Source organism: Gopherus evgoodei, chromosome 7 (genome assembly GCF_007399415.2).
Source record: "Gopherus evgoodei ecotype Sinaloan lineage chromosome 7, rGopEvg1_v1.p, whole genome shotgun sequence".
Classification (NCBI taxonomy): Eukaryota; Metazoa; Chordata; order Testudines; family Testudinidae; genus Gopherus; species Gopherus evgoodei.
This window is the reverse complement of record NC_044328.1, coordinates 85,455,525-85,475,076: the sequence shown is the minus strand read 5'-3', so window position 1 is coordinate 85,475,076 and position 19,552 is coordinate 85,455,525. Positions and strand designations below refer to the sequence as shown.

At 47.2% G+C, this 19,552-nt stretch overlaps 1 protein-coding gene across 1 annotated transcript in view; it reads right to left on the bottom strand.

Moving 5' to 3' along the window:
* Positions 1-13,574, bottom strand: part of TWF2 (twinfilin actin binding protein 2) — a 75,972-nt gene extending 62,398 nt beyond the window's left edge. The window contains 1 exon segment of the mRNA XM_030568689.1: positions 13,484-13,574. Within this exon segment, the coding sequence (XP_030424549.1) occupies positions 13,484-13,508 (25 nt within the window). The 5' untranslated portion in view covers positions 13,509-13,574.
* Between the last annotated feature and the right edge of the window lie 5,978 nt (positions 13,575-19,552).

Sequence of the window (19,552 nt, the reverse complement as noted above, 5' to 3'; positions counted from 1 at the left end):
CGGGACCGAGAGAGCAAACCGGGAAAGGAAACCAGCTTGATTACCAGAGGCTTCCTCCTTCCACGGAGGTCAAGAAAAGCGCTGGTGAGTGTCTACATTGCATTACCAGCGCTGGATCACCAGCGCTGGATCCTCTACACCCGAGACAAAACGGGAGTACGGCCAGCGCTGCAAACAGGGAGTTGCAGCGCTGGTGATGCCCTGCAGATGTGGACACTCTCAAAGTTGCAGCGCTGTAACTCCCTCACCAGCGCTGCAACTTTCTGATGTAGACAAGCCCTGAGATGGGAGCACATACTGCTGTTAGGTTTGAGATTAATCCATGGTAGGATCTATTGCAAAGTTACCCACTGTGAAATTCTCTCATTTACGAGCTCCACAAATGTAAATGTTTCACATCCTGTGGCTAGGAGGCGGCAGCTGCGGCTTATTGAGGAAGGAGTTTCTGTTTAAACCTACACAAAAAGGGGACTAGAGGGCTCAAGAGACAGGTAAAATTGGGCTACAGAGCCTTTTACAGCTTTGGTTCACCCCACTCTAAATCTAGCCTAAGTCACTGAAAGTCGTGGCTGTCAGACCCCATGGGCTATGTCAGACATGGTCTCAGACTAATTCCTTGTGGACAGATGTCTACATCACAACTGGTCCTCTTGCTAGTAGTCTCAGCAGAAAGGCCAAGAACTGGATGTAGCACTGAAGCTGACCTATCCTATGTGAGGTCAGAGCAAGCCACACTGGCAGGGTATGGGTGGCAGAAGACAGCGCTGCTGCTCTTGTTATCCCTACTCTGTGGGCAGGGAGGGACCTCTAGCTTCAGAGCTATCAACATGGGACCTTTCCCTAGCAACAAGTCAGCTTCACATTTGAAGACCACAGCAGCCCTATTTGTATGTTCTGACCACAAGGAGCACCTGTCACAGCTCCTGCCACGTGAACTAGATGAGAACATCCTTCCATGTCACCAGCCATTCTTGTGTTTTTCTAACTCACACTAAGGAGGTCCATAAACAAAACTGTTCTTTGCAATACACTGGGCTTGCAAGCTATGATGAGATATCATCCTCCAGACTTCTCTGAAGAGATGGTCTCACTTTCAACTTGCAGCGATTTAGAGCTTGGATTAAGAACGACTGAGAAGAGCAGACACTTCATTGCGCTGAAGGAACTGTGCAAGTTTTCCACACAGATATGTCAATGCCTCAGAGACTGTAGGGACATTAAAGAAGGTACTAACAGTGATTCCCCCAAATGATAGTGACCCCCCAGTTTCACCAAGTACAAAAATATTTTAGTTCTGTTAAAACTTGTAAGCTCCTGTCTGCAGAAAACATTGATTGTATATGTCCTGTGAAAGATACTCTATTACTACGTAAAACTTACAAACAAGTTAATTGACTTTGTTCTTGAAGTGAACACTGTTACCGCCCCTGCTGTGAGCCTTAAGCTGTTAATTGAGTCTGCCTAAGATATGGAATGTATGTTGATGAATGCTTAATGTACGTGAATGGTTAGGGAGGTGCCAGCCTAGAAAGGATCCATCGGCCGAAGAATGTGTCAAGTGGACCACCAGACAACCCCAGGAGGGTAAACTGGGATCCAACCCAAACACCTGGAAGGAATGTGCCACTTTAGACATTGTGGAGCCACCAGAAATTAGTATATAGCTCCCATAGACTAAAATAGGAATTAATTCCTATAAGAATCACCTCCAAAAACTGAGGACTGAGTCTCTGGTTCTGCTGCCAGCCTCCAGAAGCATCAGGTGCTACTGACACAGACTTGGCTCCATCCTCATGACCAAGATACCTGGCCAGTAACTTGGCATGAGCAACTTCTAGGCTGGTAACTATAACACCTATACAGAACCTGAATGAATGATTGTGTGAAGGAATATATATGTGTGTGTGTGTATAAGAAATAAGTAGTAATAGGAATAAGTGATCAAACGTTGTTTATTTTTATTTTTTGCCTTATTATATTTACAATAAATGTGGCATCTTTGCCTTATTCCTCTTAATAAGTTCCTGCTGGTTCTTATTATATTGGTATAACAAGACAACTTGCAACTCACCCTCTATGACACACCACATCAACTCCTTCCACACACAGATCTGTCAATATACCTCAATCCCAAACAGTAGCCGCGTTCTACATTGTGTGTCTTAACTAAGGACAACCTAGATCTCAAGTCTGTTTTCAAAAAAGAAGATATAGATGACCCAGATTTATTCTGTAGCCAACACAAGTTGTGTTGTATATTTGCCGTATTTCTGATCCACAAAGAGAAGCTGGTATCCTGATTTATGCTTTGCACCTTCAATGCACAGCACATGCATTTTTTCAGCTAAAGTTAAAAAATTAGCCTCCTGCCTCAGTTTCCTTGTAACCAAGCCCACACTGCATTATGGGGAGCACTGACAAATAATTAGCCCCAGGCATGATTCCTGAAAGGCAGGAGTTGTCAGATGAGGAATGTGGCAAAGTAACTGGCTGGACACATGAATGACTCCTTACTTCTGCCACTTGGTGATGTTTACAAGAGGAAAGCAAGGGACTAATTTTCATTTGCTGCCTCAAGTCACACACTGCTTGGAAATCAGCAACTTGTCTGGCAGGCAGTAAGCAATTGTTTCACTTGTTTAAACTGGCTTTCCTAGGATTTTTCCTAATTTGCCTGAAGCAACCTGTTATAATCCTGAGTCCATACACAGATCTGTCATTGCACCGTCCACCCTCACCACAGGGAACAGCGGACTCTATTCTATCACCTGATGAGAACACCCCCTTCCCCCAAACCCAGCAAACTCCTATGGCTGAGAATAGAGGAAGCATAAGATACTACTATACATGACCAAAAGAAGAGTGCTTTGACTAGACTGGAAAGCTGAAGTCAATCAACTTCTCCTTTTCACCATGAGCAGACAAGAGGAAGTGTTCTCCACTCCATCTTGACTATGACTGACTGCTCCACCATCAGAGGGTGCTTCAGGGTACAGTTTATACCAGACAGGCTGGTCCTTCTTTATAGCCCTCCAGCATATCCATCATGACCTCTTGCAGAAGCCCAGCACTGAACATACACAGACACGCCATGCTCTTAAGTGAGGGAAACGATGTGCCAGTCTGTCACGGAGTCACCGGGCGATGCTCTGGAACTGCTCCCCACCAAGCCAGTCAGGACTTTGGGGAGCCTCCTCTCCTTTGGAGCAGACTTGTTCAGGGCAAGAAGCTCACACGTCTTCACCTCCTGGGTCTCTCCTTGGAGCATTCAGCATCCTCTGCCCCTCCGTGCGCTTCCCACAGCGAGTCCACCCCAGCGGGGTCCTGGGGAAGCCACCGGGTTCTGCACCCCCACTTTACAGTCAGACGTGACTCTCAGCCAGTCAGTAAAACATAGGTTTATTCGATGACAGGAACAGGGTCTAAAACAGAGCTTGTAGATACAGCAAACCGGACCCCTCGGCTGGGTCCATTCTGGGGGGCAGTGAGCCAGACCCCCAGGTCTGCCCTCCACCCTCGACCCCAGCCAGCTCCAGACTCACAACCCCTCCCTCAGCCCCTCCTCTCTGCTTAGCCCCTTTCCCGGGCCAGGAGGTCACCTGATCCCTTTGTCTCCAACACCTTCAGCTGGCACCTTTGTAGAGGAGGGGCCCAGGCCATCAGTTGCTAGGAGACAGAGTGTCAGGCATTTAGGTGCACTGGCCATTGCTCTGCCAGATACTTAAGAACTGCCATGGGGACACTGAGGCACCAATACAGTATTCAGAGAAAACATTAAGAACTTTCCCAGTTCGTCACACAGTCATGTTACATTTATAGCAAGCAAGGGGAGGAGAGATTCCTGGGAGGCACCTTTCTGCAACAGGACTGTTTTGTGGAGTTTTCAAGGCCCATGAGTAGAAGTCTCTGATCCGAGCATGAGCACAGAGTTTTGGTACAATGAAATGGGAAACAAAGTCTGCGATATTCTCAGCAGTGCACAAGCAGTTGGCATAGACTCATAGACTAAGTCCAGAAGGGACCATGGTGATCATTTAATCTGCCCTCCTGCACATTGCAGGCCACAGAACTTCACGCACCCACTCCTGTAATAGGCCAAAAAGCCTCTGGCTGAGTTACTGAAGTGCTCAAATCTTGAAGACTTCAAGTTACAGAGAATCCATCATTTACTCTAATTCAAACCAGGAAGTGACTCATGCCCAACAGTGCAGAAGAAGGCAAAAGAGCCCATGGTCTCTGCCAACCAGATGTAGACAAAAATTCCTTCCTGACCTCAAATACCTGTAGAAACTCAGAGCCCTCCCCATCTGGTGTCCCATCTCCAGCCATTAGAGATGTTTATAATAGTAGTCACAGATGGGCCACATGCCACTGTCGGCAATCTCATCATACCATCCCCTCCATAAACTTATCAACCTGAGTCTTGAAACAAGTTAGATTTTTTTGCCCACATTGCTCCTCTGGGAAGGCTGTTCCAGAGCTTCACTCCTTTGATGGTTACAAAACTTTGCCTAATTTCAAGCCTAAACTGATTGGTGACCAGCTCTATCTATTTGTCTTTGTGCCCACACTGGCCCTTAATTTAAATAATTCCTCTTCCTCCCTGGGGTTTACCCCTCTGAGGTATTTCTAGAGAGCAACCAGATGACGGCTGGTCTAAAATACAGTATGGTCTTTGTTCCTTTATTCCCTCTTGGTTTCTTCCATTCTTTTCCTTCACTTTGTTTCCCTAGCCTACTCTTTGGTGGGTTTGTTGTTTTTAGTTTTTCTTTTTCCTCCCTCCCAACAAAGAAACCAGGATTGGAGCTCAGAGCTTTACAATATTTTCTTGCAGCCATGTATATAAACAGAGCCAGGTGTCAATGCTGGACTTAGTTCACATCTAGTCTTTCAGCTTACTAGTCCTGGGGCCCTATACTCCTATCCTAGTGAGAGAGAAAGTCCCACTGACATCCATGGGAATCACTTAAATCTATGGCTGGAGAACATGGCCATCGGAATTTCTTATGCATTAAAGAGCTCTATAGTCATTTCTAATTGCCAGGCGGTGGATGTCAGTGGACGTGAAGAGCCACTTGAAATTGCAAGTCCTCTCAGCATCTATCAGGGCTGGTGTCAGGGCCTGGCCATGAGTGGCCTGCGTGCACGGGTCAGTTACCAAGTTGCAATCAGGAGAGGAGTTGCAGAGTTAAGGGTTCATGGCAAGGAAAGGTCTGGAGTAGAAGCAAGCAGGCAGTCTGCATCATTGCTCAGACAGCTCCCTGAGATGGCTTCCTGGTTTGTATACTGCCATGGGCCAATCAGTGGGCTGCAGGGGCCCACTACAGAGGCTCCACTGGGTGGTACTTCCAGCAGTATCTAGCCTCACAGCGTCCCCCAGCAGAAACCCAGTTTGAGGTTCTGGTGGCAACACAGAAGTGCTGGCAGTCCAGAATGCCCACAGTCCCGGGTTTTAGTCCTGCAGACTCGTACAGCGTCTATGAAAGCTACTGTTTAGATCGGGGTCCCCAACGCGGTGCCACAGGCACCATGGCACCCAAAGGGGCATCTAACTACCCCCGCCTTCTGGCCGGCGGTCAAGCATCCGCCGAAATGCCGCTGAATTTCGGCGCGACACCTCTCGATGAGATGTCATCAAGAGGCGTCACCGCCGAAACGCTGCAGAAATTCGGCAGCATTTCGGCGGATGCTCGACCACCGCCATGGTCCTTCATCAGGCGCTCGCCAGACGAAAAGGTTGGGGAGCGCTGGTTTAGATGGACAGCAGTGAGGTGGTGGAGAGGGGGATTGACACAGGAACAGGAACCAGCAGCCACGGGGGAGGCCATCTAATTCGCTCTGCTTGCTTTCTTTTCACATCCATTGGTCTTTCACCGCAAAACTGGAAACATGCCACAGTTGCAGCAATTTCTAGGGAAGTGTGTTCACTCTGGGATTAAATCTGCATTTTCAGTTTCCCTTAAAGAGTAAAAATTGGGGGAGGGAAAATATGCTGTGTTCAGGTCAGAGTATGTTAGAGCCTCTTTCAAAACACAGTGATGTTGATGAAAAGCCTCCCAGGACATCAGTAGGCTTTGGATCAGGTCCTATATGAAAGCCATCGTCTCTTTTAGTAAGATATATAAGATCCACAGATTTTAAAGCATAAAAGAACATCTAGTCTGAGCTTCCTGCATAGCACAGACCACAGAATTTCTCCTAGTAATTTCTGCATCAAGCCCATAACTTCTGTCTGCACTTTTAAGAAAGACATCTCATCTGGATTTAAGAATTGCCATGATGGAGAATCTACCATATCCCTTGATAAGCTATTCCAGTGGTTACATATCTCACTCTTTAAAGTTTGCATGTGATTTCTAACCTGATGAGAAGCTGGACACTCCAAGTAGGTCATTTTAATAACCGGCAGATTCCCATTAACAAGGGACAATTAAAGTGAGACAAACCTTATCTAGCCACAGCTTCATAAAACCAGGAAGGTAGCCCCAGATTCAAAATGAAGTCAAACTTCTTGAAAAGTCAGCAATGAAAAAAACTCAAAGGACTCTTTCTTCCAGGACACCCAGCTAGGCTGCTTTTACTTCAAACTGACCACCCAGTCAGCCTGTATTTAATTGTCACTTCCTCCTCAAGCCCTCATGTGGAATTTCCATAAGACAAGTCACAAATGAAGTCCAATGGATTATCTGAATCCTGTAATAAGAGATCTTTTCTTATTTACTCTATGCCATCTGGCAGCCCAACCCTGTCCTCTAATGTCGTAGGCATTGACTGCGGAGTAAACAAAGTAGCATCTATTGTTTCAGCAAAGCAGGTACTGCAAGAGCAAGCACTAGAGAAAGGTCACTGTGAAACCCAGTGGGATCAGAGGAGGAAAGTTATCCTCAGCTACAAAGAAAAAAATATCTACAGAATAATTTGCAGGTCCTACCTAAGTTATTCTTGGGAACAATTTGTTTTGCTGTGTTCAGCTTCCACAGCAGAGTGGGAGGGGGAGGCGTGTAAGTCAGAGCAGTCTGGGGGCTGCTCTAACTTATGCCAGGGCATACAGTTCCCTAGTGACTATATGCCATCTGGAGATAAATACAGTCCAGTCACTCCCTCTCCATCATCATGCCCATCCCATGCACTGGGGGCTATGGGGAAGGAGGCATAGTAGCCAGCTCTATGCCTGCAGGCAACTCCTCCCCTAGCAAGGGACTTAGGGGAGCATATTTGGGCCAAGATTCCATCCCATTATTTCTGCAGCCTTCCTTATACACAGTCATGTCTCTCTGCTCTCCTTCCTTGCAGACACAAAATTTAGAACCATCTCACACAAGCTTGCTGAGCTGGCACCTTGTATCAGCATCGATTTTTAGATATTAGACATGCTGAATCAGGGAACGGAGGCCCTGAAAAGTTTTACCTACCTTGAAGAAATTATTCTCACATCACTTCATGCTTTCTGTTCTGCTAGTATTTGGCCCTGGCTCAGGGCCTTGCCCCAACTGTTGTGTCCTGCCAGATTGAAAAGTCATGCCCACAAATCTGGGACTAGGCAAAAAGGCAGGTAAAGGTGGCGCCTGAATCCCTGAATGCTGGAGTCCCCAAAAAGCTGAAGACAAGTGCTGAAATCAGCACTGGAAAAATGATTTTCCACTAAGCCAGCCTGGCACTTAGTAAAGATTCCCTATATCTGTTCATCTTTTCATACAGCATGTAATGAGGAAAACCATGAGTGCACCAAAGGGATCACAATGGAAAATAAGGTCAGGATTCCTGTGGCATCAGTCACTCCATTCTAGACAGTGTGGGCATCCTGAATTAGTCTAATCTGGTACCAACTGGCCATTGCTAGCTGGCTGTTTGTAGCCCGTCCTGAGCTAGCTGACACCTATCCTATAGCAGTACTTCGAAGAGCTGCCCTTTACCGCAAAGGCCAAACCAAAAACATTCCAAGAACAGGGAGGATCTCGAAAATTCCTCTCTCTTTGCAATTACCAGCCTCAGATATTCACAAGAGAGGGCAACACTGGCATCAGATGCAAGCCATCACCATTTCTGATATGACATTATCCATTCTTTACAGGAGGAAAAAGACAACAATAATAGTACCATGATGGGAAATCTCTCCATAGCAGTAGAGGACAAAAAGATATGAAACACACTCAGCAGATTTCCTTAAAGAACTGTCACAGCCTGAGCTCGGTGTCTCAGGCATTTAATAGACAGTTTCTTTTTAAATATAAATCTGCTTATCTCCTGGAAGCTTTAACATGAAGCACTGAATGTGCGTGGATCCATCTGTAATTTACTACCTCCCAAAGGACAGATGAAGGCTCAGGTCAAATAGCACTGGGTGCTTTAGCCTTCAATGGACAGAGCGCACGCTAAGCCTTTCCCCCTCTGCCACCTTCCACACTGGGGTGAAGGATGCCATTGGAATTTCAGTAGCACAGTTTGCATCCACATAATTCAGTTTTGAAACCACACTACAAGCTTGTCCCACAGTAACATCTGAGACTTGTTAAGGGAGATAGTTTCAAACATGATTCTGATTTGGTTCCTGGCGGGACAATCTGGAGGAACTAACCCAGATTTCACTCTCACAGCTAAATCCTACCAGAGGAAACTTTAAACCAGGTTAGCTTTCCCCAGGCCACACAGTGCTAGAGGCAGGCAGCTGCACCACTATATGCTACTGACTAGACAAGGTCAAACTTGGTGAGATACAAAGGGGTTCTACCCACTGATCTCCTCTGTCATTGTGGTGCTAATCTGCAATTACTTAAAAAGAAATTCAAACCTCCTTCCTGTTAACTTGTAGGTTGAAGAGGGAAAGGGTGTGTAACTGGGTTGTAAGGAAGACAGGAAGTAATGATGTGCATTGCCCTGGAGAGAGATCAAAACAGCGTCAGGTTCATGGCTGACTGTAAGGGCGGGCACTATGAGTCACTTCTCAGGAACGCCACTGGCTGACCACACCAACGCCTGAGAGATTTCAAGGGGGGGGGGGGAGGAAATAAGGTGGACTAACTTTGGAATTAACTCTATTCTGCACAATGAAGAATGCACCTGGTCTGAGAGTTGAAAGAATAAGAGAAGGGGGGGAGATGCTAGGCTTAATCTACTCTTGTATTTTTCTTTATTTCTGTGTCCTACTGGGCTACATTACAATGCTGTGCACATGACATGGGATATGGAGCTTCTCCTCCTCCTCCTCCTCACCCAGGCCATCAGCTGAAATTCAGCCCATAATGACTGCAACTTATTATTGTCTGATGGCTGCTTACTAGCTTTTAAGAAGTGAGCTGATGGGTTTCACTTCAGTTTCTGGTAGCAGGGATCCAGCATCTAAATTCAGACCAGGGTTGGCAGCCTTAGCAGAGATATATAAGACTGGATTGGCCATGGACTCCCCTTATTCCAGATGAAGGAGGCAGCACTCTGGCAGAGCACCATGGATAGCCCATGACAAAGAGGAGCGTCCTAGCCACTGGATAAGAACATTGATGGTTATGCCAGAATGCTGAGATCCAATATAATGAGTCACAGATCATTGCATCAGGAGAGCTAGAGTAACAAATATGTAATACCCTCAATAACTATTTCTCATACAGCTCTTTCTGGAGCATACAAAGGGAGAGACTATTCTTGGCTTTGTCCTTGAGTAACAGAAGTTTATACAGGAAGAAAGCGGTTGAGCCACTAAGTAACAGCAACCATAAATTCAACACACTTGCAAAAAGATCATGCCAATGTGTTTAATATAAGGAAACATTCAGTATTACTGAGATCCATTATATTGCCCAGTCTATCCAAGGTAGTGGAAGAAGCATCGCCGCTTGATTCATTAAAATCAGACTGGACAAAACACTGAAGTATATACTTTAGAGAACAACCATGCCTTGTCCAAGGGGATGAGCAAGATGACCCCAGAGGTTGCATCTCTAACTTCTATGCTCTCATATTGACGGAGTTGCTTAAATTATGCAACCTTTTAAGTCTTGATTAATATTATAAGTTAGTTGCCAGGTAGAAAAACAATATAAAGTAATGAAAAGCTTCACACAGTTAGGACTCTTAAATCTGAGGGTATGGCTACATTTGGAATTTCAAAGCGCTGCCGCGGCAGCGCTTTGAAGTGTGAGTGTAGTCAGAGCGGCAGCACTGGGAAAGAGCTCTCCCAGCGCTGCATGTAAACCACATCCCTTACGGGTGTAGCGTGCAGCGCTGGGAGCCGCGCTCCCAGCGCTGCTGCCCTGATTGCACTGACGCTTTACAGCGCTGTATCTTGCAGCGCTCAGGGGGGTGTTTTTTCACACCCCAGTTGCAGCGCTGTAAAGTGTGAGTGTAGCCAAGGCCTGAGTACAATTACCATCACCTCCCATGGCTCATTTAGCCACTCCCCCTCAATTGTCTGGCTATTCTTTCTGAAGCTGCCTTCTTCATTCAAGAAGAGTCAGCTGCCGCCAAAGAGTTCTAGAGGACATTAAAAAGATGATTCTTACTAATTTCCAATAAACAGCTGCACCCTCAGGCTAGTCAGGGCTTGGAGATGCTTCCAAGGAAATTCTAGGGGACATGGGGGTGATACTTAGAATGCTTGAAGTAAATATGGCACCAGGGCTCCACAGCCATGTTAGGGGGCACTGTGGTAGTGGAGGGGACACACAAAACCAATACCCTGACCACACATGCTAATTAAAGATCCATGGCACTTTGTGCTAGATAGAGTATGGCTGGTAGCTCCAACATGATGATCAAATTCTAAGTTAAGGAACTATATTCTGACTACTGAAATTCCCCCAACTGAACCCCCAAGGGAAGGCATTCCTTCCTCTTGCTAAAACAAAAAGCTGTGTAAGTTTGCTGGTGCAGATTGGTGGTCATGTTCCCCCCCTCTTCCACCCCCCAAGAGGCACCTGCAAATCTGTAGAAGGTGAACACACAATTGGCACTTAAACAGTAGCATAAAGAACTTTGGAACAAAGTTTCTAGAATATCTGGTTGGGGCCTTTGTTCCATCAACTGGGATGGGACTTATCAAAGGACCGGGAGTATACCTGAAGTCCAGAAGGTTAACTCTGGCTGGTCGCATGGAACGTTTGGTTGGCCATAAGACAGATAGCCTCAGCAACTAGGGACACAGTGACACAGCCACAAATATATCTTTTGATTGCATTCTCAGTTGTTAATGCCCATTCAGAACTTGGATCTGCTTTGGAAGGACGTGATTTGCCCAAACTTGTACAGCTGAATAGCTGAGCTAAGGGCTTCTTGTAGATTACAAAACCACCATACCAATGCACTTCTCTCTGCCATCGAGAGGTGTCCATGCTAAAATATTTGTATTAGTAGCATAGACAACCAATACAGGGATTGTTCCCAACAGTAATAACAATGGTCTGATTTAGCCAAGTTTTTAAAACACTCAAGGACGCAACACCATGGACACAAGAATGGCCATACTGGGTCAGACCAAAGGTCCATCTAGCCCACTTTCCTATCTTCTGACAGTGGCCAATGCCAGATGCCCCACAGGGAATGAACAGAACAAGTAATTATCAATTGATCCACTCCATCACCCATTCCCAAATTCTGGCAAACAGAAGCTAGAGACACCATCACTGCCCATCCTAGCTAATAGCCATTGATGGACCTATCCTCCATGAATTTATCTAGTTCTTTTTTGAACCCTGTTATAGTCTTGGCCTTTACAACGTCCTCTGGCAAAGAGTTCCATAGGTTGACTGTGGAACAGATGTATAGCTGGGCCAAACCAGAGCAGTGTGGGGTCATGTGAGTACCAGGCATGCAATGTGAGTGAGCAGAGCTAGGCATCCAAAATTGGGAGGAGCTCCCCTAGTCTGGGGGGGCTGCAGAGTGCTGAGCATGAAAGATCTGATGAATCCCAGACACAAGATGGGAGTGTTGGAGCCTGTGGCTGGTGAGCTGAGGAACTGGGGGAAGCAGTGAGTCGGATGTACGTCAGAACTGCTGGGATGTGAGTGAGAGCAGTTAGAAGGCTGTTTGGGTATATGTGGACAGCAAGGGGCATCTGGGGGTCTGTGAGAGAGTTGGACAAAAGGGCATTCTGGGGTGTCTATGAGGTGGTGTCACTTTAAGGAAGATACCCCTCCCCAATTTCCACAGCACATAGGACCTCAAAATTCTTTAATCTTGGCCTGATTAGATATTAGTGGATCTTTAAGTGACCCTGCTGGGACAGTGTCTCATGCAGTTTTGAGAGATGTAACGCATTTTATCATCAAGTCTGGCTTTGTGTGCCTGTCTGCTCCCTGGAAGTTCTTTGTAAAATGTTACAAATAAGAGAACAATAAAAGGTATGGGAGATTAATATTTCAAACTTTTCCCCTGCCCTCCATCCCAACATTAGCAAAGCACTGCTGCCTTTAGTTCTGGATCAAACCCTGCCCTCTCTTCTAACTTTCACAGCCATGACACATCTAGAGTTGAAATGAGACCCAAGTAAATCTAAACACATGGATACTATTTAAGCTTCAACTACACTTTTGAGGGACCACGTTAAAAAAAAAAAAGAGACACACACACACAAAAATCAAGCAGCCGCCTGCTTTGCAGAAAGGGAAATGGTTCCCAAGATTATGATTCACACTGCAGAGCTAAACATGTTGTTATGAGATAATGGAGCAGCAAAGGAAAAGCAAGAACATTTCAGATGGACAAAAGTTACTGATAAACAGCTTACTAAGCACAAAGACAGGACACTAATATCTATAGGATGCATTTGCACCCATTTTCTATAGAACCAAGTATTGGCAGGGAATATTTATAGAAACCATAGGAGAGAAGATCCTGCAGCCATACCAAGCTCAGTGCTGTAGAAGGGAAGATGCTGAAGACTTAGTGAGAGGCATGATGTTTAAGCCATCAAGGACTGATGCCCCAGCAAGTCTATAAGCTTTATAGCCAAGATACTACTACATACACACGTCCAAGAATATAAAAACAAGATGCCAGTGCAAACATCACAGCACATACAGGCTATGTACTTGGGCTTGTAAGTGCTTTGAGGTAAGGACACTCGTTGGTCTGTATCTGTACAGCACCTGGCACGGGGGGTCCTGGTCTACAACTGAGGCTCCTAGGCACTACCGCAGTACAACTACTAAACAGCAGAAACGTGACTGCCTGCAGGAGGACCGAGTGGGATACACAACCTCCCCAAGGTCATCTGTTGCTGTGAGTCTACGGGCTGTATAGGGCCAAGACCTGGAGAAGGGGCGCTGCTGTGGGTTGGGCAGTACACAGGACACATGGGGAGCCAGGTGCGTCGAGGAGACATGCAACCCCCCCCCCAGGGCAGAGATCCTGCTCCAGGCTCCACAGAGTCCCGCTAAAAGGGCATTAGTAAGGGAGAGAGTGGGCTGGGCGCAGCCCGGACCCCCAGGGAGCCGCGGCAGCCCAGGCAGGGCAGATCCGGGCGGGGCGGGTATTGCGGCCCCGCCGCCCTTACCGTGGATGCCGGTCTGGTGAGCCATGGCTGCGCTCCCGCCCTGGCCGCTGCGTCCCGGGCAGGAAACGGCTCTGGCAGAAACACCGCCCGCTTCCGGGTTCCACCGCCTCCGCGGGGCGGGGCCTGGCTGGGCTCCGCCCCCTGGGTAGGGCAGAGTGGGGCGGGGCCGCGAGGGGCCCGGGCCTCGCGCAGCCCAGAGAGCCGGGGAGCCGTTGGGGTTGCGAGGGGGCAGGGCCGCTATGAGCGGAGCACCCGGTCTCGCTTAGCCAGCTGGGCGTGGGCCCTGTGGGGCCCCGGTACACGGGGAACGTGTGCCAGCTGGGGGGGATGGGCTGGGCTGTGCTGGGCGCTGTACACACAGCTCGTCGCAGCTCCTGCCCTGCCCAGTGTTGGATGCTGCACATGCACCGTGTCCCAGCTAGCCTGCTGCATACTGTGCTAGGCACTGTACACACACCTTGTCCCAACTAGCCTCCTTCATGCTGTGCTAGGTGCTGTACACACACCTGTCCCAGACAGCCCCTGCCTCATGCTGTGCTAAGTGCTGTACACCTTGTGACACAGCTTTCACCCCACCCTGTGCTAGGTGCTGTATGCATCTTGGCCCAGCCCCTCCCCCACACTCTGCTAGGCTCACCTCATCATAGCCTCTGCCCCAGGCTGTGCTGGGCTTTGCACACACCCCTTGTCACATCCCCTGCCCCACACTGTGCTGGGCACTGTACACACATCTTGTCACATCCAGCCCCTGTCCCACACTCACCCGAGAATAGAGACCAACACTGCAGCTGGCACGTGCCTGGCAGAGCCAGGAATAGATCCCCGGGTTCTCAAGTCCCAGGTGGGTGCCCTACACACTAGGCTATGCTACTGCTCAGACCCTGCCCCATGCCTGCTCGGGTGAAGGGGCACTGGGAGGCTGAAGCCAGGCCCAATAGGCTGTACCCCAGATCGGTGCCCACTGAACTTAGATATCTGCAGCATTGACAGGAGAGCTTCACTATGGTGAGACCAGTAGAAAAAGTGAACCAACATCTCAGCCTTATTATACCCTCAATAGACCCTGCTGGGAGCTGCCTAATAATACAGAAACCTTGACCCTCAGGGCCAGTCCCAAAGGTGCCCCTTCAAGCCCAGCCCTCTCTCAGAGAGCAAACAAACTGGCCTCAGAGGCCTGGACTGAGGAGCAGCCCTAGCTGAATTGCTGGCCAGGGTGAAAAAAAGTTTTCAGCGCTGCCCCCTCAGCCAAGCAAAAAAACCCAAACCCTACCAGCCAGGCAACCAGTGAGCAAAATAAGAAGGGTGGCCAATCAGAGCAGAGGAAAAGAAAAAGCCCAAAGCACTGCACCCAGTGCAAGTCAGTGTCCCGCCTGCCTACCCTCATCTCAGCGCTGCTTGGGCTGATCTCTTCCTCTAACCACCTGTGACTGCACATCTGGTCAGCTGGGGTTACTTTCAGTGCCAGTTTTCTCTGCAGGCTCCTAACCAGACTTTCCTGACCCTACCACCACATCCTTGACTTTGACTTCTCCAGATCCACTGGGCGGTTACACAGCTGAGCTGCTCTTCTTCCCTTCTCAGTATTGCTGTGGGTCAGCTCATGACCACTCCTGGCTCTGACCCTTTAGGGTTCTAGCTGCTGCTGCCTCATGGAGATTGTTCCTTGATCATCCCTTTGCAGCCTCTATCCAGATGCTCACTATAACCCTTCCTGGTCATGATTGCTGAATGTCACACTGGGCCCTCTACTGACCAGATGCCGATCTGGGTGTCTTTCTCCTTCCTTAGATAACTTATGGCTTGATTCATCTCCTCCAGCTCATCACAGGGTTGAAGACACCTACTTATGAGAACTGAGTCAATCCTTCACACCTGTGGCTCCAGGGAACCTAAGCATTTCAATCCTGATGTCTGGCATGCTTACGCATCCCCTCCTACCTAACCTCTAGCCTTGCAGCCTCTTATGCCTCTGCTCCAACTTTTATAGCTGGCTGCCAGAAGGGGCATGGCTTGATCCATCTGTCACGCCTTCCTCTGCCAGCCAGGGGAAAGGAAGAAGCATGACAGGTGCTGTGGGGATACTAGGCAGCATTGCTAGCTTTGGGAGGGAAATTGATTAAGTTGTGGGCCATACTGGCAGATTTCTGTGCATGTTCCATACATATTTCATCCTTAAGTGGAGGTTGTGGAGAAAGAGGAGCAGCAGCAGAAGGGGAGTAGGGGCACAGGAGGGGAAGGAGGGCAGAGTAAAGGGAGAGTAGGGGGTAGAGTAGCAGTAGGAGATGTTGACTCAAGCTTCTCCCCCAAGTGGGTGACCTAAGGGCAGTGATGGAGAGCTGGGATGGAATTGAAAGAAGATGGTGGATTTTGATAGGGAGACGGGTCCAGTAGGACACTCTCTTTGACATGTATGCATATTGCATGCAGATTTAATCTGTATTGTAGCCACATTTTTCAGGCTTTTTGCCTTACCAGCCTGGTCTCTGGTCTAGATAAGGACATGAGGAGTCTGAGGAGAGACCCTAAGATTCCTACGGAGAGGAGGCTGGGAACAGACGGCAAAAGAGAGAGTGTATGGGGGAGGCAGAGAAGGGCAGTTGAATAATCCTGCCAGGGCAACATGGTATCAAGAGGTGTTGTAGGCAGACATAAGACAAGGACAACACTGGAAAAAAAGGGGACATAAGAACAGCCATACTGGGTCAGAACGATGATCCAGGTAAACCAGTTTCCTGTCTTCTGACAGTGGCCCATGCCAGGTGCTTCAGAGGGAATGAATAGAATAGGCAATCATCAAGTGATCCACCCATTGTTGCTCACTCCCAGCTTGTGGAAATCAGAGGCTAGGGACACACAAAACATGGGGTTGCATCCCTGACCATCTTAGCTAATAGCCATTGATGGACTTATCCGCCATTAACTTATCTAGTTCTTTTTTGAATCCTGTTATAATCTTGGCCTTCACAGCATCCCCTGGCAATGAGTTCCACAGGTTGACTGTACATTTTGTGAAGAAGTACTTCCTTTTGTTTGTTTTAAACCTGCTGCCTGTTAATTTCATTGGGTGAGCCCTGGTTCTTGTGTTACGTGAAAGAGTAAATAACCCTTCCTTATTCACTTTGTTCACAAAAGTCATGATTTTATACACCTCTATCATATCCTACTTTAGTCATCTCTTTTCCAACCTGAGATGTTCCAGTCTCTTTAATCTCTCTTCATATGGAAGCTGTTCCATACCCCTAATCATTTTTTTTTTGCCCTTTCTGTACCCTTTTCCAATTCTAATGTATCTTTTTTGAGATGGGGTGACCGGAACTGCATAATATGGGTGTACCAAGGAGAGTCTCTCTTCCTTAAAATTTAGCAAGGCCAAATCTTAGAGCACAGCATGCAGTTTGCTGCTTCTCTCCCACTCCCTTCATCTTCATCTCCAGAAAATCCCCACTGCAGGCAGAGCAGGTTCTTTGCTCTCCCTGAATGAACAGCACAAAGATGCTCAAATCAGCTAGCACCACCTACTGGCAGTGACACCAGCTTTGCTGCTTAAGGAACAGGTTGTAAGTCACAAGACATATTACTCTCTTCCATGAAAGAATGTGTAGGAGGGGACATGGGAAAGAAGAGGAACTTCACAGAGGCCTTGTCTGTATTCAAAAACTTCCACTAGTGGAACAAAATGGATCTGACAGAGATTCAGTTAAACCGCTGAAACCGCACTGTAGATGCACTTAAACCATTTTAAGCCCTGCCTTTATACCAGTTTAGCTTAATTCAGTAAGTTACCAAATTAATACAAGGTGGGTGAGGAAATACCTTTTATTGGACCAACTTTGGTTGGTGAGAGACACAAGCTTTCCAGCTTACACAGCTCTTCTGACCTCATCAACAGAAGCTGGTCCAATAAAAGATATTATCTCACCATCCTGTCTCTCTAATATCCTTGGACCAACACAGCAACACCTACACTGCATATAAATGAATACTTATACAAGCGACAAAAACAAAGGAACAGGGATTATTTTTGTATTGTGTGCCTGCACAGTGCCTAGCTCTCTGGCACTCACTGGGGTATCTGTACGCTGCCTCTGCCTCACTACCATAGCCAAACAAGCATCCTTCTCTGCTGCATTACCACCAAGACCTGGAAGAAGTCAAACAGAAAGAATCTGTATAATCCAATGTGTTTTTCACCACTTGTTTTCTGCTCTTGACTCAACTTGACAGTGAAAAGAATTTCCCTTTTTGCCAATAGTCACTTTCACTTCCTGGTCCTAGCAGAGTGGTTATTTGGGGGTTGTGAGAGGAAATGTCAAGCTAAACAAGAGGATGTTTGACTTCCAAATAGGAAAATGTTTGCAAGAGCTGATGGCAGCATTTAGCTCAAACCCCACATGTGGGTGCAAAATTATCTGACATGTGTCTTTAAGTGAATCTTTTTATTTTGGTAGGCTTTCATGCACCTCTAGGAACAATGCAAATATAAACTGCAAGCCTCTGTGTTTCATCATTCTCTCCCCGGCCCTCACAAGTTTCACTTCTGCTTTTAAGTTTCATCAGAATAATTATTTTTAGTATATGTTTCACAGCAACACCCAGAGCAGCCTTTGCTCTCCCACAATCTTGGACTGGTCTGGTCCCAGTCCCATTCTCCGGTGTAGCCCAATCATTTACATTGGCCTCTTGGAGATGTCTTTTCGGGGGCACAGAGAAGTTAGTAAACACACAAAAGGGGAGAGAAAGGAACAGCAGGGATAGAAAATCCATTTCTGTCTTTGATGTTGATATTCCATTGCAATCTTACTGCTGAAAAGTTTGGGCCCAGCACCCAGTCTCATTAGCCACTGCAAGACCTGGCAAGCTGGTACCTGCATCTGGCTGTTGGAATCATTGCATTGAGCTGCCTTTCTGGTCACAAGCTTACATCAGTGCTGCAAAATATACAGTTTTGGCTGACTAAGACAGACTTGGATTAGGTAGAAGGAAAAAGGAGACAGATAGGAAAGAGAAGAAATAAGGTGGGAAGAAAAGGGACATACGGGGGAGACAAAGTCTCATGTCCCAGGTGGCAGTTGGGATTTAGTAAGAGCCAGTGGAGGTGATAATGTCACCTGAGTCCCTCTGTCTGGCCTGCTCTGCTCAGGACAGCTCCCAGGATTAGGACAAAGAAGGCACAATGGTGTTATGTCATATCCTGGGGTCCCTCGTGTGTAGCTCGCTCTTTCTCTTGTCTCTATCACTCAGCACTGCAGTAGCCAGATTTCCCCAAAAAGTCCTTCTTGGGGACCCCAAATGGGAGTGATGGGTGGAATAGCTCAGCCCCTCATTACTTTGTTCACCAAGTAGGCCTAATTTCAGACACAGCAATTTTGGTTTATTGATTTCCGGTCTCACACTGTTCTTGTTTACCAGGCATGATCTTAACACGGCTTGAATTATATCTGTCAGCCTTTGGTTTGGACTAATTCAGTCCTTCTGTCTCTTTTTTAGCACTTTTCCCCATCTACATTTGTTATTATAGGTTATTGTGATCTTGTATGAACGTTCACTTACTTTTTACAGCTCACAGGGTACTTTGGAGGCCCAGGAAGAGTGTGATCATCTAGGCTGTTCCTTCACTCAGAAAAAGGGGTATTTTTAACCAATGTCACAATCCTAGTGCAGACAAGGCAGTTGTAGTTTTAAGTTGCACGGTGTTAAGGCAAACTCTCGGCAATACAACTTCTGAGTGAAGACAATGCCAAATTCCTTGTTTTCAGCTGTTTCTCCTTGAAGCCTGGAAAAGCAGCAAGAAGCAAGGGATAAAATCCTAGTGGAACTGAAGTCAATGGCAAAACTCCCATTGACTTTATGGGGGCCAGGACTCCACCCCAAGAGATGGATTGGGCTCGAAAGAAGAACTACCGAGTGAAGTTCTATGGTCTGTATTGCACAGGAAGTCATGCATGGGGATATGTCTACACTAGCCTTCACAAGTAGGATAAGTATCTCACGTTAATCAGCACTCAATAAACTCTAGGTGAAAATAGGCTAGTGATGAAGACAAAGCCAAGGAGGAGATGAGCCACTGCC